This window comes from Alexandromys fortis, unplaced genomic scaffold (assembly GCF_014885135.2).
Source record: "Alexandromys fortis isolate MF-2015 unplaced genomic scaffold, M_Fortis_MF-2015_v1.1 scaffold_69, whole genome shotgun sequence".
In the NCBI taxonomy this organism is placed as follows: Eukaryota; Metazoa; Chordata; class Mammalia; order Rodentia; family Cricetidae; genus Alexandromys; species Alexandromys fortis.
In genome coordinates this window covers 946856-968460 of record NW_026067951.1, presented here as the reverse complement: position 1 = coordinate 968460, position 21605 = coordinate 946856, and the positions used below count along the sequence as shown (strand labels likewise).

The window sequence follows — 21605 nt, the reverse complement described above, 5'->3', positions numbered from 1 at the left end:
AAGAAGAAGAAGAAGAAGAAGAAGAAGAAGAAGAAGAAGAAGAAGAAGAAGAAGAAGAAGAAGTGATGAGCCGGGTGGTGGTGGTACATCCTTTAATCCCAGCACTCAGGAGGCAGAGGTAGGCGGATCTCTGTGAGTTTGAGACCAGCCTGGTCTACAGAGTGAGCAGAGTGAGATCCAGGATAGGATCCAAAGCTACACGAAGAAACCCTGTCTCAAAAAAAAACAAACAAACAAACAAACAACAACAACAAAAAAAACCACCTGGCCAGGCCAGGTTTTGTGTGTGTGTGTGTGTGTGTGTGTGTGTGTGTGTGTGTGTGAGAGAGAGAGAGAGAGAGAGAGAGAGAGACAGAGACAGACTGACAGGCAGGCAGGCAGACAGACACAGATCTCAGGCTCTTGCCTAACGTCTCGGGGTGTAGAAGTTTTGAAACATGTTTTCTTTACGCGTGACAAACAAGAGTTAGGGAGGTATGGGCAAGAGCTAACTAAACCTTACCAAACCTCTCTTAGGATAGCAATCAGCACTTCTAACAGCTTAGCCTTACCATAGGGTCCTGTCAGATTGCAACCGGAGTTGGGGTTACCGAGGTCGTACTGAACTCAATAAAGCAAAGGCGAGGCTAAGAGCAGACTGGGACCAGGAGTGCTTTCCAGTGCCTCGCTGGGTCCGCGGCCTGCTCTCCCCTTGACCAGGCCCCGACCTTTCGTACCATCTCCAGCCTTAGTGCCCTCGCAGTAGATAGCAAGAGGGGCTCACTCACCCTTGTGACAGTGCGAAAGGAAGTAGGCGCGGGCTTTCAGGTTCTCCCGGTCAAAGCGGTCAATAGAGATGGTTGGATATTCCACCATCTGTCCCTGGAAGGAGCTCATAGCGCCAGGAAGGCTAGCCCCTAAGCCCGCCGCGGAAGCCGAGATGCACACTGACCCTGGGTGCCGCCACTTCCGGGAACCTGTGCACCGCCTCCCATAGGCCGGTCGAGCCCAGCCACGGCCAATCAAAGGAGCCTTGCGGCTGGGGGCAGAGCCAAAAACATCCAGTCCTGTCCCCGCGTCCCAGAACTCTCGGTTTAAATAACTGCAACAGCTGCGCACTAGCTCAAGTACAACCGTGAACAGGCACCAACAGACTCTATTAACGAAGAGTCGGAAGTCGTTTTCTCATCCTGCCCTCGTGGTTATCCTGCAAAATACAAACTGGGAGAAGAGGAAAAAAGGAAAAAGACCCCGATCTTCTGTTGACAAGAGAAAATGCAAGGCTCTCTGAGCGTGTCGCTATCTCACAGCAGGTCACTGGAGAGTCGCGTTCCTGCCAGAAAGCAACAAAGGAAACCAAAAGTGTTTGGTGCACTGGTGCAGAGCTGCCCGCATCTGTGGAGTAATCGATGCAGGAAATAAAACACAGCTGGAAATAGTGGCCAGGGAGCTTCCCCTTTTCTAATAACACTGCCTTTCATTTCCTCTTGTCAACAGAAGATCGAGTTTTTCCCTTTTTTCCCTCTTTTCCCAGTTTGTATTTTACAGGATAACCACGAGGGCTGGATGAGAAAACGACCTCTGACTCTTCGTTAATAGAGTCTGGTGGTGCTTGTTCACAGTGTGCATAAGCTAACTATGTCTCGAAGGCTACAATTCAGACGTAGATTCTTAGAGGAAAAGAAAAATAAAAGTAAAGATCCTGTTGATCCGCTAGCCTCCAGTAATCATTGGAGCTGTATTTTTAGGAAGCCAGAAGGATGTCTATAAGGAAAGGGAGGGAGAGGACGATGTTTGGGAAAGGTCATGGTAACACTAATAAGATCCACCAAAGACTTTTTCCCAGTGGTCTTTATTGTCTCCTTCTTAGCAAGTTCTTCTTAGACGCTGTTGTTCACAAACAACCGGAACCTCCAAATCTTGCTATGCTGAACACTTCGACAAGCCTTATGGAGGTGGGAAGGAAAATTCCCAAAAGGGCAGGGAGCCAATTACCTTATCTGGGGCTACTTCTCACCCTTGGAAATGGCCATTCCTTGTCCACCTCTGTGCTGGAATTAACCTCTTGTGACTAACAGATGAGAACCTTTTTGATCTATTAATCTAGCGGACCACTAGTTTCCACCAACCCAAAAGCTAAGAATGTTGTCAGACAGTACCTTGGGCCTATACAAGAGCTTCCCCACCTTCTCTGTATCTGCCTCTCTGGTGTGTCCAGAATTGTTGTTGTTGTTGTTTTGTTTTGTTTTGTTTTGTTTTAAGAGATGGGTTCTCTGTGAAACAGTCCTGCTGTTCTGGAACTCACTCTGTAGATCAGGCTGTCCTTGAACTCACAGAGATCTGCCTGCCTACTGGGATCAAAGGTATGTACCACCACTGCTCAGCCCAGAAATGCATTTTAAACATGCCTTGATTTATGACTTTCTTTGTTATATAATACTTCACAAAGTTGTTTCCACATTGGAAAATAGAACTTAGGGTGACCTAAGTCTCTGTTCCTGGCCCATGGTCACTTAAAAGAACTCCAAATAAATGCTTCTTCCCTGTGAGATGAGAGCTATGGGTCCACAGCGGTTACAGCTGACTAAGATACACCTTCAGAGTTCAGCACACTCGAAAAACCACGGAAGTGAAGAATATGCCAAACACTATTTCCCAGAGAGAGAAGTGATCCCGGAATAATGCCAGGAATAAGTTATGAGGAGACAGGCCATAATGCCACGATCAGATAATATTTGCTTGCTCTTGCAGCCATAACAGTTCCATTCCCATACAGATTTTCATAAAGAGGAATTGGGGGAAGAGGGAAGGCGGGCAGTGGAGGGAAGTGGTCTAGACATAGTCACTAACTTACACATTTTACCACAGCAAAACTGACAAAGCCTTGGTTTTGTATAAGATGGTCTGTCTTAGAATAACGGGGACTATTGCTATGGCTGGGTTGCCCATATAGAACAATAGATTCTGCATTGAGTCTGGTTATCCACAGTATTGTTCCTAAGTTGAAACTCCTCAAGAGGAAAGGCAAAATAAGGTTCTTATTCTTGTTTATTTGTTCACTTCTTTCCTCTTTATCATGTATGCAGTAGGAAATGGTGGTGGGAATCAAATTATCAGTGTAAGTCATCAATGTAAGCAGCATGTACACTTAGATTCTTACAGCTTAACTTTTCCACTCAAGAATCTTTCCTTTTACAAGTTTTTACACAACACCAAACACATATGACACAGGCAATCAAACCCAACATTTGCTTATAAGAAATCGTAAAGAGATCTATGACTGAAAGCAATTCTTTGGTATGGTGTTGTGTGGCACAATAGCGTGTGTAATGCAGAGTGTGTGTGTTTTATGTTTAAAATGGAGACTGCCGGGTATAGTGGCACAAAGCAGAGGCAGGCGGATGGATCTTTGTGTAATTGGAGCCGGCCTGGTCTCCACAGCAAGATCCAGGTCAGTCAGAACTACACAGTGAGACCCTGTTTCAAAACGACAACAAACTCTAGAACAGAGATTTCGGGAAACTATGCAATTTGACACAGATGCACCTTGGTACAATCACCTGGAATTGATCAAGTGTTTGCTTTTGAGTTTATTTTTGACCATCGTGGGCTCAGATTTTTTTTCCTTTTCTTACAAAAACAAGGCAGGGAAAAAAGGCATGAAGGGTGGAAGTGAATTGCTGGGATGTCTGTGGAGTGTGGGAGGAAGGGCTGGATGTGGATATAATCAAAATACGTTGTCCATGGCTGGAGGGACAGCTGAGACGTTGAGACTTCATACTGCTCCCGCAGGGAGATCAAGTTCAGTTCTCATGTCTCATATTGGGTGTCTCAAAAATCACATGTCATTCTAATTCCAGGGGATCCCATGCCCCAGGCCTCCAGAAGTATCCACATTCAGATACACACACACATACATACACACACACACACACACACACAGAGACTTAAAAATACTGTTTACATGTACAAAATCTATATGAAATAATGCACAGCTCCCAGGAACGGAACCAAAGAAGCTGCTGTCATATTCCAGGAAATCTGATGGTCAAAATTTATTCATTTCTTCAACAAACAGTGACCCACTCTCTATCATGTTACAGACCCTGAGCTAAACACTAAGGCACGGTGTTGGCAAGTAAAGTAGTCAAAAAAACCTTTGTTTGTAGACTGCTGTAGTTTATCACTGTCCCTTGTGTGGGTCCAGATGCCGTCAGTGTTCTGTATTTCACTTTCACAGCAACCCTAGCAGAGAGGTTCGTTTTTGTTATTTAAGATTGTGGAAGTTGTTATGGAAATTGTACAAGGTCACGTTCTCAATAAGCAGAGTCCATATTTACATTCAAGGCCACTGTGTTCTGAAGAACCTCCCGCATAACTCCCTTGTCATCCTGCTTCCTTCATTGCGTCAGAGCGGAACCAGCAGCAGTGCTGTGGTGAAATGCATGTTTTCATCCTAAGCATCCTCTGTTTGCATCTACTGCACGCTAGGAGCTGTTAGGCCATCTGTGATCCAGGACTACAGAGGAAGACAGCAAATCTGAATGGGTAGTATGCAAATCTCTGAGAGGTTTCTTGTTGTTTTGTTTTGTTTTTACTGAGAATAAAATAGAAAGCTATTGCAGGGACCCGAGCCAAGCTCAAGACTGACATATTTGACTTAGGTTTTAAGTGGGGTGTGCTGACTATTGTGTTGAGTGGAGGTGAGGAGAGATGCTGGGAATTACTGTAATCACAAGAGAAACTGCAAAAATATGGCTTTTTGGACTTACATGGAGCTCTCAAAGACAACAGGTCTCGCTGATGGGTGGACTAAGAGAAACAGAGAGCACCGGGCAACAGCTATTCAAAGTGGAAGATGTGGAAGCAGCAGAATTTCCTTTGTTTGGGGGAAGAGGTTGGCTCTGGATGTAGAGTACAAATTGTACAGATAAATCTAAAATTCAGAGGTATATCTTGGCTAAGGAAATTAATCTGGGAGTTATAAATAGATCCTTTTTATTTTTAGTATTTAGTGACTCTTTAAAAAGAATTTTGCAGAATTTAACCTGTGTGTGTGTGGGGAGGGGGGGACAAGGCTTGTGTTTACCTGGCTCACAAAATTCTTACATTCTGGGAATTTTCAGTGAACTGGCTCTCACTCATCGTCCTTTTCCCTTTCACCCTCTACTTATTAGCAAATCATCATGGCTCTCCACTCAAAAATACCGACCTTGAATCACTTTTCACCGAAATAGGTGATATATTAAGTGTTAGTGAAGATGCTGTTGGGAAAATAAAGCTATAGATGTTAGTTAACTTTCATTTAGTCATTACCAGACACCATGGCGGATGGATTACTTGAATCTATACACACTGACAGTAATCTTTTATCAGGATCCAGAACCTCTGCGATCTCTACTCTCTCAAAGGCTTTCATATAACGCCTCTGAGTCTCCGCCTCATCGCAGCAGTGAACAGTTCCCAGCTGGTGCATTCCACTGTACAGAACACAGATCTCCTTGCCCAGTCTAGCCCTTAAAGTGCACACTAACACCAAGAGCAGGGGGCGGGGCATGAAGGAGCCGGGCGTGGCCTACGTGAGCGGGCGGAGTGGCGTCACTGCGTTGCTAGGAGACGAGCCGGCGGCAGCGGCCGCAACAGTTGGCCCCTGGCTGACTCAGCCCACAGATCCCGAGTAGAGAACGCGAGCACCGCAGCACCCTCCAACGAGGCCGGCTGAACCAGGGTAACCGCGGATAGCGGGAGCCGCGCCTGAGCGGATGGGCAGCGAGGACCCGGGCCCTGACCACCGTGCCCCTGGCTCCGTCCCGCCCCGGGAGCGCAAGCCCCGCCCCTTCCGCCCGGCCACCCTGGTATCTGGGTTTTCTGTCTTTTAGGGCGGGTCTTTATTTGGCCCTCCCTACATCTTCGGAGCGGCGCCCCAGCTAAACTCTTCTGCTTCCCGAGGCAGCTCTTGTAAAGGCTCTTCCATTTAATGCCTGGGTTCAGAGGACTGTCTCTAGCCTTGCTTCTTCTGGACAAATTATACCTTACAGAAATCGTGATTTATGGCAAAAAGAAAGTGGTTTCTGGCAGACAGAACGCTCACTGTGGGAACGCTCTTAAGGGTGGCTTTAGGCTCCACAATCGCTAATTTGCACACCTGGGCTGTGGATCGACCATTGGGGAGTGCTTGGGGTTGGGGGCGGCACTTTGACTGGGTTCAGAAAATGGTGTTCTGTTTCGGACACAGTGTGAGAACTGGGTTCAGATTAACAGTCGCGTTCATTATCTTGGTCAAGGTTTACGTATAGTTTAAAGGGATCCTCAGTTATATTCTCCCACCTGCTTGGAGCACAGATATTGAATTAATGTGAGGAGAGTTGGGGCCGTTAGATTAGGCATGTTGTCATGTTGTGTTATTAGCGTTAAGGGACAATAGCTTCAGCGACAGCAGGCAGGATCGATCCCTAAAACACCCATCAAAGAGACGCTCAACGTGAAAAGGAGAGAAAGATGTAATTAAGGTGGCACATGGCCAAGAGCGATAAGGAAAAAGGTCCTGGGACCCAGGTTTGTGACATAAGCTTTAGGGTTAAGGAGAGGAAGAAACTAAGTAGGTCATAAGAGGGGGATGCATAACAAACCGTCTCATTTAAGTTGTGGGTTTCCTGTTGTAGAACTTGCGGTGACTGGCTACATCACAGGTGTCTGCTTTTACATTAGAGCCTTAATTTCGCAGGGACTTGAGTTTGGTGGCATATTTCCCCCCTCCCAGTATACTCATAGCCCTTCATAGTGCTTAATGAAATTCAGTTTCTAAAACGTAGATACTCAAGCATTGCCACTTCCTGTTTGTAGTGATACATATATGTATTATAGAAAATATGTATTATATAATATTTTTTCATTCACTATTTTAAAATGCTATGCATAGGTATTCTTATGTGAGCAAAACTAGAAAATGACTGTTTTTACACAGCCTTACAAAAACAGAAATACATACACACACACATATATATATATATATATATATATAGTTGTTATTGTGGTAGTGTCTTCACAGAGTAAAAATTAACAAAAAAGTATTCATTTCACAAAAGGTTGAGGATTCTTTTTTCCTGGCAACAAGTCTAATATTGAAAAGCATTGATATTTGTATATTCTTTACATCTGATGACATTGTTAGTCTTGCTTTGCAGTTATGAATTTTAAAACAACTTTGTGCTATTTCAAAGATTCACTCATTCTTTATGAAAGGCAGTAGCATAAAATGGATAAAAAAAAAACCCAACATGCCTCACCAAAAATATTTGGGAGAATAGCCATTTTTAAAGAAATATCAGGCCTGAACATCACCATTAATCAGAGGAGAAGACAGTTAAGTAATATCCCCAATTTATTAGCACACATTTATAACAGCATTCTATAAAACTAGGTGTGATACAAATGCCTGAAACCCCATCTCTTGGGATGTGAAGCCAGGAGGATCAGAAGTTCAGGATCATACTCAGGAGTTCGAGCCCACCTTTGGAGACCCAGTGTCAAAATAAGTGTCTTCTGGTTACAAACAAATTTATACACAAACCTCTTGCCTGGAATTTTACAAATCACATCTCTAGCATAATAATAATGCCCACTGGTAAATTTCTCGCGCTTCCCTGTAGGCACTGTTTTCTCATTCTCCTTACTTTTGTGCACCCAGTTAGACTATGAGCTTAAGTGCCCCTGCTTAAGTTTTGGATCAATCCATCCAAAAGCAGCGGTGAGCATCCTTACCCAAGAGAAGGTCCAGCAGCAGCGCCACATTTGGATTTGCTCGTGGGCCCCTGGCTGTTCCCAGGTCAGCTCTCTGCTTGTTGGCTCCCTTCATACTACTATGTACAGCTTTAGCAGGAGCTGGGGTTGCAGACTACAGGGATTCTGAGGTCATCTGCACTGCTCGTCAGCTGTGACTTTCTTACTCATCTATTCGTGACTTGACAATGAAATATTTTGAAGGAACTCCAGAAGATTCCACTGAACTTCCTCAAAAAAAAAAAAAAAAAAAAAGACCTGCTTAAAAAAATACCTTGATGGAGACTCCAAACCCTCTCCTTGAAGCGTTGAGTGTGGTGGGATGCACACCGGTCATGCTGAACACTTTTCTTTCCTAGACTACCCAATGGAGACCTTGCTCTGTGGACCATAGTAAGGATCATAGACTATCCCGTGGCCATCTTACTCACGTCCCTAACTCTCCAGGGCTGCAGCCTGGTGTCTTTCTCAGGTTTTATCTGGAATGGTTGTGATATATTTTATCATCCGGACTTCAACAAGATGCACTTGTGTCCTAGCATGTTAAGTCTGGTCAGTAATTCCTCCAACAGTTTCTGTAGTTTTAACTGTTTCATGGAAACTCGGGTTTGGCTCAATTCCTGGGGAAGAAGTTTCCTGTATGCTAAACTGCACTTCCATCTATGTTTGCTCCTTGGCCAAATGAGCCGCTTCTGGATCTAGCTATATATCTTTCCGGTAAACTTCATAATCAACCAAGGAACACTTGGCTGCCATAGTTTCTTCCACCGTCTGATTTGTTGATCTGTATGGCTTGGTTTACAAGTTCATTCGGGGTGCTCGCTTCTGCAGCACATATACTAAAATTGGAACGATACAGAGAAGATTAGCATTGCCCCTGCGCAAGGATGACACGCAAATTCGCATATTTTTAAGACCCAACCAAGAAAGAGAATTACAGGCCTATCTCACTCATGAATATTGACGCAAAAATTCTCAATAGAATACTGGCAAACCGAATCCAAGAACACATTAGAAAAATTATCCATTATGATCAAGTAGGCTTCATCCCAGAGACGCAGGGCTGGTTCAACATACGCAAATCTATCAATGCAATCCACCATATAAATAAACTGAAAGAAAAAAAAACATATGATCATTTCATTAGATTCTGAAAAAGCATTCGACAAAATTCAACACCCCTTATGATAAAGGTCTTGGAGAGATTAGGGATACAAGGGTCATACCTAAATATAATAAAAGCTATCTAAAGCAAGCCAACAGCTAACATTAAATTAAACGGAGAAAAACTCAAAGCCATCCCACTAAATTCAGGAACACGACAAGAATGTCCACTCTCTCCATACCTCTTCAATTTAGTGCTTGAAGTTCTAGCATTAGCAATAAGACAACATAAGGGGATCAAGGGGATTCGTATTGGAAAGGAAGAAGTTAAGCTTTGGTTATTTGCAGATGATATGATAGTATACACAAGCGACCCCAAAAACTCCACCAAAGAACTCCTACAACTGATAAACACCTTTAGTAATGTGGCAGGATACAAGATCAACTCCAAAAAATCAGTGGCCTTCCTATACACTAAGGATAAGTAAACAGAGAGGGAAATCAGAGAAGCATCACCTTTCACGATAGCCACAAATAGCATAAAATATCTTGGGGTAACTCTGACCAAGGAAGTGAAAGATCTATATGACAAGAACTTTAAGTCTTTGAAGAAAGAAATTGAAGAGGACACCAGAAAATGGAAGGATCTCCCCTGCTCTTGGATTGGGAGGATCAACATAGTAAAAATGGCAATTCTACCAAAAGCAATCTATAGATTCAATGCAATCCCCATCAAAATTCTTCACAGATCTGGAGAAGACAATAATCAACTTTATATGGAAAAACAAAAAACCCAGGATAGCCAAAACAATCTTATACAATAAAGGAACGTCTGGAGGCATTACCATCCCTGACTTCAAACTCTATTACAGAGCTACAGTATTGAAAACAGCTTGGTATTGGCATAAAAACAGAGAAGTCGACCAATGGAATCGAATAGAAGACCCTGACTTTAACCCACAAACATATGAACACCTGATTTTCGATAAAGGAGCTAAAAGTATACAATGGAAAAAAGAGAGCATCTTCAACAAATTGTGCTGGCAAAACTGGATGTCAATCTGTAGAAGAATGAAAATAGACCCATATCTATCACCATGCACAAAACTCAAGTCCAAGTGGGTGAAAGACCTCAATATCAGTCCAAACACACTGAACCTGATTGAAGAGAAAGTGGGAAGTACTCTACAACACGTGGGCACAGGAGACCACTTCCTACGTATAACCCCAGCAGCACAGACAGTAAGGGCCTCATCGAATAAATGGGACCTCCTGAGACTGAGAAGCTTCTGTAAAGCAAAGGACACTGTCGCTAAGACAGAAAGGCAACCCACTGACTGGGAGAAGATCTTCACCAACCCCACAACTGACAAAGGTCTGATCTCCAAAATATATAAAGAACTCAAGAAACTAGACCGTAAAAGGCTAATCAACCCAATTATAAAATGGGGCACTGAGTTGAACAGAGATCTCTCAACAGAAGAAGTTCAAATGGCCAAAAGACACCTAAGGTCATGCTCAACTTCCTTAGCGATCAGGGAAATGCAAATCAAGACAACTTTAAGATACCATCTTACACCTGTCAGAATGGCGAAAATCAAAAACACCAATGATAGCCTTTGCTGGAGAGGTTGTGGAGAAAGGGGTACACTCATCCATTGCTGGTGGGAATGCAAACTTGTGCAACCACTCTGGAAAGCAGTGTGGAGGTTTCTCAGGAAATTTGGGATCAACCTACCCATGGACCCAGCAATACCACTCTTGGGAATATACCCAAGAAAGGCCTTATCATACAACAAAAATATATGCTCTACTATGTTCATAGCAGCATTGTTTGTAATAGCCAGAACCTGGAAACAACCTAGATGCCCTTCAATGGAAGAATGAAGAAAGTATGGAATATATACATATTAGAGTACTACTCAGCAGTAAAAAACAAGGACTTCTTGAAGTTTGCATACAAATGGATGGAAATAGAAAACACTATACTGAGTGAGGTAAGCCAGACCCAAAAAGAGGAACATGGGATGTACTCACTCATATTTGGTTTCTAGCCATAAACAAAGGACATTGAGCCTATAATTAGTGAGAAGCTAAATAAGGAGAACCCAAAGAAAAACATATAGGCATCCTCCTGAATATTAACCTTCATCAGGCGATGAAAGGAGACAGAAACAGAGACCCACATTGGAGCACTGGACAGAAATCTCAAGGTCCGGTCTGCTCAAAAATCAGGAGCAGAAGGAGAGGGATCACGAGCAAGGAACTCAGGACCGCGAGGGGTGCACCCACACACTGAGACAATGGGGATGTTCTATCGGGAACTCACCAAGGCCAGCTGGCCTGGAGCTGAAAAAGCCTGGGATAAAACTGGACTTGCTGAACATAGTGGACAATGAGGACTACTGAGAACTCAAGAACAATGGCAATGGGTTTTTGTTCCTACTGCACAAACTGGCTTTGTGGGAGCCTAGGTTAAATCACACATTAAAACCCACACACTAATAGTGGAAGACTTTAACACTCCCCTCTCACCACTAGACAGGTCAGTCAGACAAAAAATGAACAGAGAAATAAGGGAACTAACATGTTATGACACAAATGGACTTAACAGACATCTATAGAACATTCCATCCAAACATAAAAGAATATACCTTCTTTTCAGCACTTCATGGATCCTTCTCAAAAATTGACCACATACACGGTAACAAAGCAAACCTCAACAGAAACAAAAACATTGGAACAACCCCATGTATCTTATCAGATCACCATGGCTTAAAATTAGAATTCAACATCAACACTAATTCCAGAAAACCCACAAACACATGGAAATTAAACAATGATCACCTGAATCATCAATGGGTCAAGGAAGAAATAAAGAATGAGGTGAAAGACTTCCTAAAATTCAGTGAAAATGACCATACAACATACCCAAATTTATGGGACACAATGAAAGCAGTGTTAAGAGGAAAGTTCACAGCACTAAATGCTTATCTAAAGAAGTTGGAAAAATCCCACATTAGTGAATTAACAGAGCACCTGAAAACTCTAAAACAAAAAGAAGCAAACTCACCCAGGAGGACTAGATGGCAGGAAACAAAGTGAGAGCTGAAATCAACAAAAAGGAAACAAAGAAGACAATACAAAGAATCAATGAGACAAGGAGTTGATTCTTCGAGAAAAATCAACAAAAGAGACAAACCTTTATCCAAACTAACCAAAAGGCAGAGAGAGAATATCCAAATTAAAAAAATTAGAAGTGAAAGGGGGACATAACAACAGACATGGAGGAAATCCAGAGAATCATTAGGTTATATTTCAAAAACCTGTATTCCACAAAATTGGAAAACTTAAAGGAAATGAGCAATTTTCTGGATAAAAATCACTTACCAAAATTAAATCAAGACCAGATAAGCAAATTAAGTAGAACTATACTGCTAAAGAAATAGAAACAGTCACCAAAGTCTCAAAACAAAAAAAAATCCAGAATCAAATAGTTTCAGTGAAGAATTATACAAAATTTTCAAAGACCTAACACCAATACTCCTCAAATGTTCCATGAAATAGAAACAGAAGGAACATTGTATAACTCTTTTTACGAAGCTACAATTACCCCGATACCCAAACCACACAAAAACATTGCTAAGAAAAAGAATTACCAGACCAATCTCACTTATATACATTGATGAAAAATTACTCATTAAAATATTGGCAAACCAAGTCCAAGATCACATCAGAAAAATCATCCACCATGATCAAGCTGACTTCATCCCAGAGATGCAGCGATGCTTCAGCATACGAACAACTGTTAATGTAATTCACCATACAAACACAGTGGAAAAAAATCCCACATGATCATCTCATTAGATGCTGAAAAAGCCTTCGACAAAATACAACATCCCTTCATGATAAAGGTCTTGGAGAGAGCAGGGATACAAGGGACATACCTAAACATAATAAAGGCAGTATGCAGCAAGCCAACAGCCAACATCAGACGAAATGGAGAGGAACTCACAGTGATCCCACTGAAATCAGTAACAAAACAAGGTTTTCTACTCTCTCCATATTTATTCAATATAGTACTTCAGGCCCTACCTAGACAATAAGACAACAAAAGGAGATCAAGGGTATACAAATTGGAAAAGAAGAAGTCAAACTCTTGCTGTTTGTTGATGATATGATAATTCATCCACAAAATTATTCATCCACAAAAATATTCAACCACAAAAATTGTATCAAGGAACTTCTACAACTCATAAACATCTTCAGTAATGTAGCAGGATACAAGATTAACTTGAAAAAAAATCAGTAGCCCTCCTTTACACAGATGATAAATAGACTGAGAATGAAATCAGAGAAACATTACCCTTCACAATAGCCACAAACAGCGTAAAATATCTTGGAGTAACACTAACCAAACAAGTGGAAGACCTGAATGACAAGAATTTTAAATCTTTGAAGAAAGAAATTGAAGAAGACACTAGAAATTGGAAAGACCTCCCATGCTCTTGGGTAAGTAGAATTAACATAGTAAAACTGGCAATCTTACCAAAAGCAATCTACAGATTCAATGCAATGCCCATCAAAATCCCAACAAAATTCTTCGCAGACCTCAAAAGAACAATACTCAACTTCATATGGAAAAGCAAAAAATCCAGGATAGCTAAAACAATCTTGTACAATAAAATAACTTCTGGAGGCATCCCAATCCCTGACTTCAAGCTCTGCTACAGAATTACAGTACAGAAAACAGCTTGGTGTTGACATAAAAACAGACAGGAGGACCAATGGAACCGAGCTGAAGACCCGGATATCAGTCCATGAACCTATGAAAACCTGATTTTTCACAAAGAAGCAAAAAAATATACAATGGATAAAAAAGCATATTCAACAAATGGTGCTGGCATAACTAGATATCAACATGTAGAAGAATGAAAATAGATCCATATTTATCACCATGCACAAAAGTCGAGTCCAAATGGATCAAAGACCTCAACATAAAACCAACCACACCGAACCTCATAGAAGAGAAAATGGAAAGTATACTTGAACACGTTGGCACAGGACATCACTTCCAAAACCTCAGTAGCACAGACACTGAGAAAAAAATTAATAAATGGGACCTCCTGAAACTGAGAAGCTTCTGTAAAGCAAAGGGCATGGTCAACAAGACAAAACAGCAGCCTACAGAGTGGGAGAAGATCTTCACCAACCCACATTGGACAGAGGGCTGATCTCCAAAATATACAAAGAACTCAAGAAAATGGAGTACAGACCTAAACAGAGAACTCTCAACAGAGGAATCTAATATGGCTGAAAGACATTTAAGAAAATGCTCAACATCTTTAGCCATCAGAGAAATGTAAATCAAAACAACTCCAAGATCCCACCTTTCACCTGTAAGAAGGACCACAATCAAAAACACTGATGACAACTTATGCTAGAGAGGTTGTGGGGGAAAGGGAACACTCCTGCATTGCTGGTTGGAGTGCAAACTGCTACAGCCACTTTGGATATCAGTATGGCGATTTCTCAGGAAATTAGGAAACAACCTTCCTCAAAACCCAGCAATACCACTTTTGGGTATATATCCAAAGGATGCTCAATCATACCACAAGGTCATGTGCTCAACTATGTTCATAGCAGCATTGTTTGTCATAGCCAGAACCTGGAAACAACCTAAATGTCCCTCGACTGAATAATGGATAAGGATAATGGAGACAGCAGAAAAAAAATGACATCTTGAAATTTGTGGACAAATGGATGGATCTAGAGAACATCATATTGAGTGAGGTAACCCAGACCCAGAAAGACAAATATCATATGTACTCATTCGTAAATGACTTTTAGACATAAAGCAAAGAAAATACAGCCTACAATTCACAATCCCAGAGAACCTAGACAATAATGAGGACCCTAAGAGAGCCATACATGGATCTATTCTACATGGGAAGCAGAAAAAGACAAGCTCTTCTGAGTAAATTGGGAGTATGGGGACATTGGCAGAGGATAGAAGGGGAGGGGACAGGAAAGGGGGGGAACAGAGAAAAATATATAGCTCAATAAAAACAAAACAAAATAAAAGGGTCACATATCTTTTTTTTTAATATCAAGTTCAGTCAGATGTGGGTTTTTCCACAGTGTTTTTTGTTTGTTTTTGTTTGTTTTCTGGGCACTTTGGTTTCTTGTTTCTCTCAGTTTAATGTCTATCAGCTTTTCTGATTTCCCTTTAGTCATGACTGAAGTTTTACAAAAGCCCTGTTCTCCTTTTCACTCCTGTTTGACTTCTTTCCCACCTAGAGATGTCAGGTCACAGTGTCTGAGACACTTCATGTCAGTAAGACAAATGCATTTTTATTAGTTCCCCTGCCCCAATGGCCAAAGTAAAGCACTGCATTTTAAAATCCTGAGTGTCACTATCAGAAGTAGCAGTGGCATTGTATTTTCCCATAGTCACTGAAGTATTTAAGCAAGGAATGTCAAGTTCTTTGTGAATTTTAGTTTATCTCTTCAAAACGTAGCTCCCATTCCAAAGATAGTAAGGGATAGTTAATTCTAAATAAATGTGAGTGTGACCATGGCATGAGAACATGGATTCAGCTTACTCTGCTTGCTGTCTTCCACCACGGAAGAGAGTAAATGAAGTTTGTTACCATAGAACAAAAGTCAGGCGAAAAAATAATGCATTTGTCAATTACATTGGTAAGGACATGAGAGGGGCAGGTTAGAACACAGCAAGGGAATAGCTTCTGTCGATTTTTGTTATTATAAAATTCTTACCTAGTGGTCTGCTAAGTAACAAATCTGTTTTCCCCAATAGTCATAGATATGTTAGCTCAGAGCCAGAGGTTGAAAGTAAATGCTGTTGAGCACCCGAGGAAGTTCCTGCGGATGTTGTCTGAACTGCAGCACCTGCTCTGGGCAGGTGGTCTGGCTGCGATCCCGAGCACAGAGTGCTTCACAGAGCCTCAAGAGGCTCACTTTCCGTTTGCTTTTTCCTAAACCAGACACGAAATAGTCTTGTTCTGTTATGATGAAACTGGCGTTACATTTCCAGATGTCTGATAGATAATGTCTTTAAGATGGGCATTCCCGCTGAGAAAAACTTCCCTTCCTGAAGCTTTGCCTGGGTGTGGCCCCCTTTTCCTCCTTCCGTAGCCTGCAGAAGTTTCATGTGCGTTGCTTACGCTGAAAGTGGCAAAAGACGTGGCACTCAGGAAAATATCTTTTTATCTTCAAGGTTATTACTTTTAATTAAGAATTTTTAAATACAATCTTTTCTTATTTTACATCTATCCCTGTTCCCACTCCCTCCCCTCCTCCTGCTTCACCCCCACCCACCCTCAGAAAGGGTAAGGCTTCCCATGGAGAGTCAACAAAAGTGTATGATTCTTGCTTAAGGCAAATATTTTTGAATGATACAAGCAAATCAAAGCATCCTATTGTCAAACAGCTAAATTTAGAGTAAAAATGATGGGGAAACAAAACTAAACACAAACCACAAACCTAAGAAAACAAGATTTGTCTATAGACACAGTAAAGTGATCCAGCCACTAACTTCATAGAAAATATGACTAATTTTGAATATTTTAAAAGTTTTTTTTATTATTTTAGAATTATTTTTATGACATGTATTCATACGGCTTAAGAAGCCATGTACACATGGGTGCAGTGCCCATGGAGGCCAGTGGAGGGTGCTGATGGGTCTCCTAGGGGTTGGAGGTTCTGGTGGCTGTCAGTGCTTGAGTTGGTGCTGAGATTAAACTTCATCCTGTGCAAGGACAATGAGAAGCTGTAGCCACTGCACAATCTCTTTAGTCTAAAATAATTGAGGCAAAAGTTGTTAAAAACGCACACTCTAACAAAGGCCTAATCTTCTCTAGTCTAACCAGTGTGCATGTCAGTTTGCACACTGGAAAAAATGCACAGAGCAGTCCTGATTCTTTATCTGGTGTGTGGTTATTATATTCATCAGAATTAGAGCTATACTAGTCCAGTGATTTTATTTACATTAGTTTAACTCTGGAGCTAAACTGAACAAAGGTGGGACTGTGATTTCCAAAGAGAATGTAAACAGCCTTCTATTTATAATGTGATAATGTAAGCAATGGGGCAAAAAATCTGGAGGACTCAGGGGGAGCGTAGGCCAGCCCCTTAGTACTCAAACCAGAAGCTAAACCAAAGCCTCAGTCTCCTGATAGCCTCCCTTTTACTAACCGTGAGACTTGAAGGCTACATTTTCCACACTGAGGAAATAGTCAAGGAAATCCAGCAAGTCTGTCTTTCCCTTTTCCTGCTTTTCCCTCTTTAAAGCTAAATGTATTCCATTTGTAAAGGCATTTGCTGTGAGTCTGCTCATATGCTCCTGATTCATCCTATATTTGGGATGATGTTCACCCAGTAGCAAGGAGGGATATTTCTAATTGATATGAGGATAGTTTTTCCTTTCCTATCATTGTACTTTAATGTGTTTCTTGGCCTTTAAAATAATAACCTAGTGAGAATTTGTTGCAGTGATCAAAAATACATAAATTCCCTTAAGGATCTTCTTTATGAGTTATGTCAATAAATTTTAGACAAAATAAAATTTTTTAATAGAATGGATTCAAGGAATCATGGTGAAAATTTTGGGTACTTTGTGTCAGTTAAATAATCTTTTGTAACAAAATAAGTATTTGAGAAAAACAAATACAAGACAATGCCTTTGAAAAACTGACTGTGGTGTTGGGGTGTGTAGCTCAGTGGTAGAATGCTTGCCTAGGACTCATGAGGTCCTGAGTTCAGTCCCAGTAACCGGGGAAAAGCTCAGCAATAGAAGTTTGCTATATAGACAGTTAATATGAATCAAGCTTGGATAGCTGAATGACCAGTAGTCACCCCGGAAGCCGTAGCATGGAATTGGTCCAGTTGTCCTCCCACACTAGTCTACCAGAGGGCAGTGTGACACTGTGACCCAAGAAGATAGATTACGATGTCTTCAGAAATTAATGGAAGGTGCATCTTGGGAACAAGAAGGGGAGAGAAAGAAGAGGGCTTCTTCCATGTGATTTGTAGGCAGCGCGGAGCGGCCTCACCCCAGGTCCTTCTGCCTTGGCCTCCCAAGTCCGTCACTGTGCCTTGCTAAGATTGTCCTGAGGTTCCTTTTTTAAAAGAGGGAGGAGAGGAAGAGAGCGAGACTATAAATCAATGGAATAGTGGTGGGATATTTTGACGATATATTGAGCAGATACAACTGACGGTGTGTTTTCGTAAATGTACACTATCTAGTGTCCAGAAACCAAGAATGACTATTTTGGAACATTACTTAGCAACTCCAAATACAATCTTGATGGTGAAATTAGCTATTCTCTGCGTGTCTTCCAGGGCTTAAGAATATTTTGGGTGCATTGTTTTGTTTTCCCAAAAATAACAGTCTTGGAAATGAATGTTAAAGTGTGAAATTTTACTGAGGTATTTTGTTTTATTTTATTTTATTATTATTTTTTTGAGAAAGGGTTTCTCTGTAACTTTGGTGCCTGTCCTGGAACTAGCTCTTGTAGACCAGGTTGGCCTTGAATTCACAGAGATCTGCCTGTCTTCGTCTCCCAAGTGCTGGGATTAAAGGCGTGTGCCACCACCGCCCAGCAAGGTTCTCTCTTTTTTTTCTTGTTATTGTTCATTCTAAATGTTTTGAAAATTGCAGTCAGCATGTTACCTACTAAATTGTTCTAACCTCTTTCAGAAATAATTGCTAGGAAGGCCTCCGTAGCCATGGCGAGTTCTGACGTGAAACCAAAATCCATAAGTCGTGCCAAGAAATGGTCAGAAGAAATAGAGAACCTGTACAGATTCCAGCAAGCAGGGTATCGGGACGAGATCGAGTACAGACAAGTGAAGCAAGGCGCTATGGTAAGATTGATGGCTCTTCAAGCTTGCTACAAAACCAGCTTCACAGAGGGGGAAAAGTATCTTAATACAGAGTAACAAAACACCACTGAAAGGAATTCTCTGAAACTCCCATCTCAAGAGAGGGAGACAAAAGCCCCTGAAGGTGGTCTATAAATTGGGGGCCAGTGTGCTCCTTTGGCTGGGCACATTCACTTTCTCAACTACTGCGGTCTCTAATATAGGAGTCTTCAAACGGTCATTTTCCTTACTCTGGTAACTCTATTATATATTCAGTTGTGGTCAAACATTATTTCCCATCTGCTTATTTTGACAGTAAATTAGAAAGGACTTGCGTACATTGGCTTCTTCTTTTCTTGTTTGTTTTTTTTTTCTTGAGATAAGATCTCACTGGAAACTAGGCTGACCTTGAATTCACTCTGTGCAAGAGCACCTCAGATAAGCATCAATCCTCCTACCAGTGCTTCCCAGGCTCTGGGATTACAGGAGCAAACTTCACGTCTGTGTAGCTACACTCTACAATTAACAACTAATTTAACATTAATGGATAGCAAGCTAGATAACTCACACCATTGGGTACCTCCCGATTTGACCATTTACCTGACCATGGAGTTTTCCCTCCTGTAATTCTTATAGTTGATGCTTACAGAGCGACCTGGAGTTCTCTGAAGAGCCAGTAGGTGTGTGTACACTAACGAGGGTGTCTTTGGAACCTGGTGAAGGGATAAGAACCTGTCCCAGCATCTTGGGAACACCCCCTTTCCCTGTTGGTGGCAGCTCTGACTTCAGCGTTAGAAACAAGCTTTGTAGCTGTTTTCCTACAAAGCAAATGCAGCTGGACCTGCCACACTGACCAGATGTGTGGGGTCTGTTTCTACTGCCACATAATCAAAGCAGGCAAGAAGACAAAAGGTCCGGGCATTGTGACACATGGCTGAGATCCCAGCTCTCAGAAGACTCGGGATCTTAAGCTTGGGCTACATCGGGGGAGTTTGTCTCAAGCAAAAGCAGGTGAAAGAATTGGAAAGGAAAAGCGGGCAAATTTACCAGAAAATAATAGACACGGTCCCCCAAATAGTGCACTCATTTTTCCTCCCAGTTGCAGGCTGTGATTTATAGGAGGGCTGGGAAAGGGAAGGGCTGCCTGTATCAGCCCTCTTAAAGAAAAGGGTTTGATTTTCCAAAACTTGAACTTTTGATAATGATAAAGTGTATCTCACACAATTCAGAAGGAACATTTTTATCAATAAAAAGAACACATTGGGTCCCAGTATGCACTGTGATGAGTTATGGACCAAAGAAAAGTTATTACTTGAGACTTAACAAGTTCCTAGAACACATATGCGTGTGCTTGAGCATGCGCGCGCGCGCGCGCGCACACACACACACTGTGGCTGGACTTGTAGCTTTGTTAGTAGAGTGCTTGCCTTGTATGCATGAAGCCACCCTGGGCTCCATTTCTAACACCACATAAACCGAACAAGGTTGTAATTACACGCCTGTAATCCTCAGGTGGAGCAAAAGATCAGAAATTCAAGGTCATCCTTGGGCTACTTGCCACAGACAGCAAATTACGTGAAATATCGTCTGAAACTAACAACAAAGCCACCACTTACTAACCTGATCAAGAAAGCATAACATTGAAGCTGGAGAGAAAGAAGAAAGCATACAAACCAGATCAAGGCAAACAATAAACAACTGAGACAGAGCAGGGACTAGTGCTGAGAAGAAAGGATTGCTGAGGGCTCTATGGGTTCAAGTTCTATTAAAAGTTGGACTTGATCATCAACTTGAAGCTTGGGTAGAAGTGCATAGGTGCCTTCCTTTAGTCCAGAGGTTCTCAACCTTTCTAATTCTGTGACATTTAATACAGTTCCTTATGTTGTGGTGACCCCAACCATAAAGTACTTCATTGTTATTTCATAACTATAATTTTGCTACTGTTATGTATGAATTGTAATACAAATATATGATATGCAGGATATATGAAATAAAACTGGCATGACCACATTCTCGTTCTCGCCCTTCCCGTGCAGGTAGACCGCTGGCCAGAGACAGGCTACGTGAAGAAGCTTCAACGGAGGGACAATACTTTCTACTACTACGACAAGCAGAGGGAGTGTGAGGACAAGGAAGTCCATAAAGTGAAAGTTTACGCCTACTGACCTTCTCATTCCTTTGGCTTGTCAATCTTATTTTACGAATTCATTGTTAACACTTTCCATCATGTAAATGGCATTTTACAAAACATTCAAAATGCTGTCTTTAATTCAGTGTCTTACAATATAAACACCGTGGAACCTGGCTCTGGCCAGACCGGTCATCATTGCCGGTTCTGAACAGTTCTGCAGTTGCACAGAGTCTTCTTAGCCTTGGGCCCTGCCCTTCTACCTCCTTCTGAGCATTTTAGTGGCTCCATCGGGAATCCAACCCTTTGGAAGCCACTCCAAGGGTTAGACTATGTATTTATTTATTTTAGTGGCTCCATCGGGAATCCAACCCTTTGGAAGCTGCTCCAAGGGTTAGACTATGTATTTATTTCCTTACAACAGATCAATACTTCACTTAGAGCTCGCTCCTAGCCTCTCTCTGTCTACAATAGCACTTGCATTTTCTGACCTGAGGGTTTTGTTTTTTCCTCTTGGGTCTTTTGCCTCTTGCAGAACATAGTGGAAATACAAAGTATGATACCTACCCTGGAGGAGCCCTCCACAAATGTAGAAACGTGCAAATGTAGACATGTATCTAACGTGCGTGTGACTATATGTAGGGTTAGTCCAGCATCACAAGAAGAGCGAGAACACACACACACACACATGGAAGGAGGGAAAGACAGAGGAAGAGGGAGGGACCCTGAG

At 41.8% G+C, this 21605-nt stretch overlaps 2 protein-coding genes and 1 pseudogene across 6 annotated transcripts in view; 2 read left to right on the top strand and 1 right to left on the bottom strand.

The window, feature by feature from the left end:
• Positions 1-936, bottom strand: part of Dclre1c (DNA cross-link repair 1C) — a 31312-nt gene extending 30376 nt beyond the window's left edge. For 3 of the 4 annotated variants that reach the window (XM_050150536.1, XM_050150532.1, XM_050150534.1), the window contains exon 1: positions 768-936. In XM_050150536.1, coding sequence (XP_050006493.1) covers positions 768-876 — 109 coding nt within the window. In that variant the 5' untranslated portion in view covers positions 877-936. The remainder of the gene's footprint in view (positions 1-767) is intronic. The other variant, XM_050150533.1, reaches the window with a different exon arrangement.
• Positions 937-5576: 4640 nt separating this feature from the next.
• Positions 5577-20973, top strand: Meig1 (meiosis/spermiogenesis associated 1). 2 transcript variants are annotated; one of them, XM_050150569.1, is made up of 3 exons: positions 5577-5707; positions 18584-18750; positions 20784-20973. In XM_050150569.1, the coding sequence occupies exons 2-3, from the start codon at positions 18613-18615 to the stop codon at positions 20910-20912; spliced, it is 267 nt and encodes an 88-aa protein (XP_050006526.1). In that variant the 5' UTR covers positions 5577-5707; positions 18584-18612; the 3' UTR covers positions 20913-20973. The 2 variants fall into 2 exon arrangements, with proteins under 2 accessions (XP_050006526.1, XP_050006525.1); XM_050150568.1 differs by having other exon boundaries at positions 5604-5834.
• LOC126506802 (uncharacterized) lies at positions 8574-8670 on the top strand (annotated as a pseudogene).
• Positions 20974-21605: the final 632 nt, after the last annotated feature.

Bases quoted from the DNA above. Each gene is read 5' to 3' on its own strand.
- Meig1 (XM_050150569.1), top strand. From the start codon at position 18,613: ATGGCGAGTTCTGACGTGAAACCAAAATCCATAAGTCGTGCCAAGAAA. The intron at 18,751-20,783 runs GTAAGATTGATG...CTTCCCGTGCAG, and splicing joins AAGTGAAGCAAGGCGCTATG to GTAGACCGCTGGCCAGAGAC.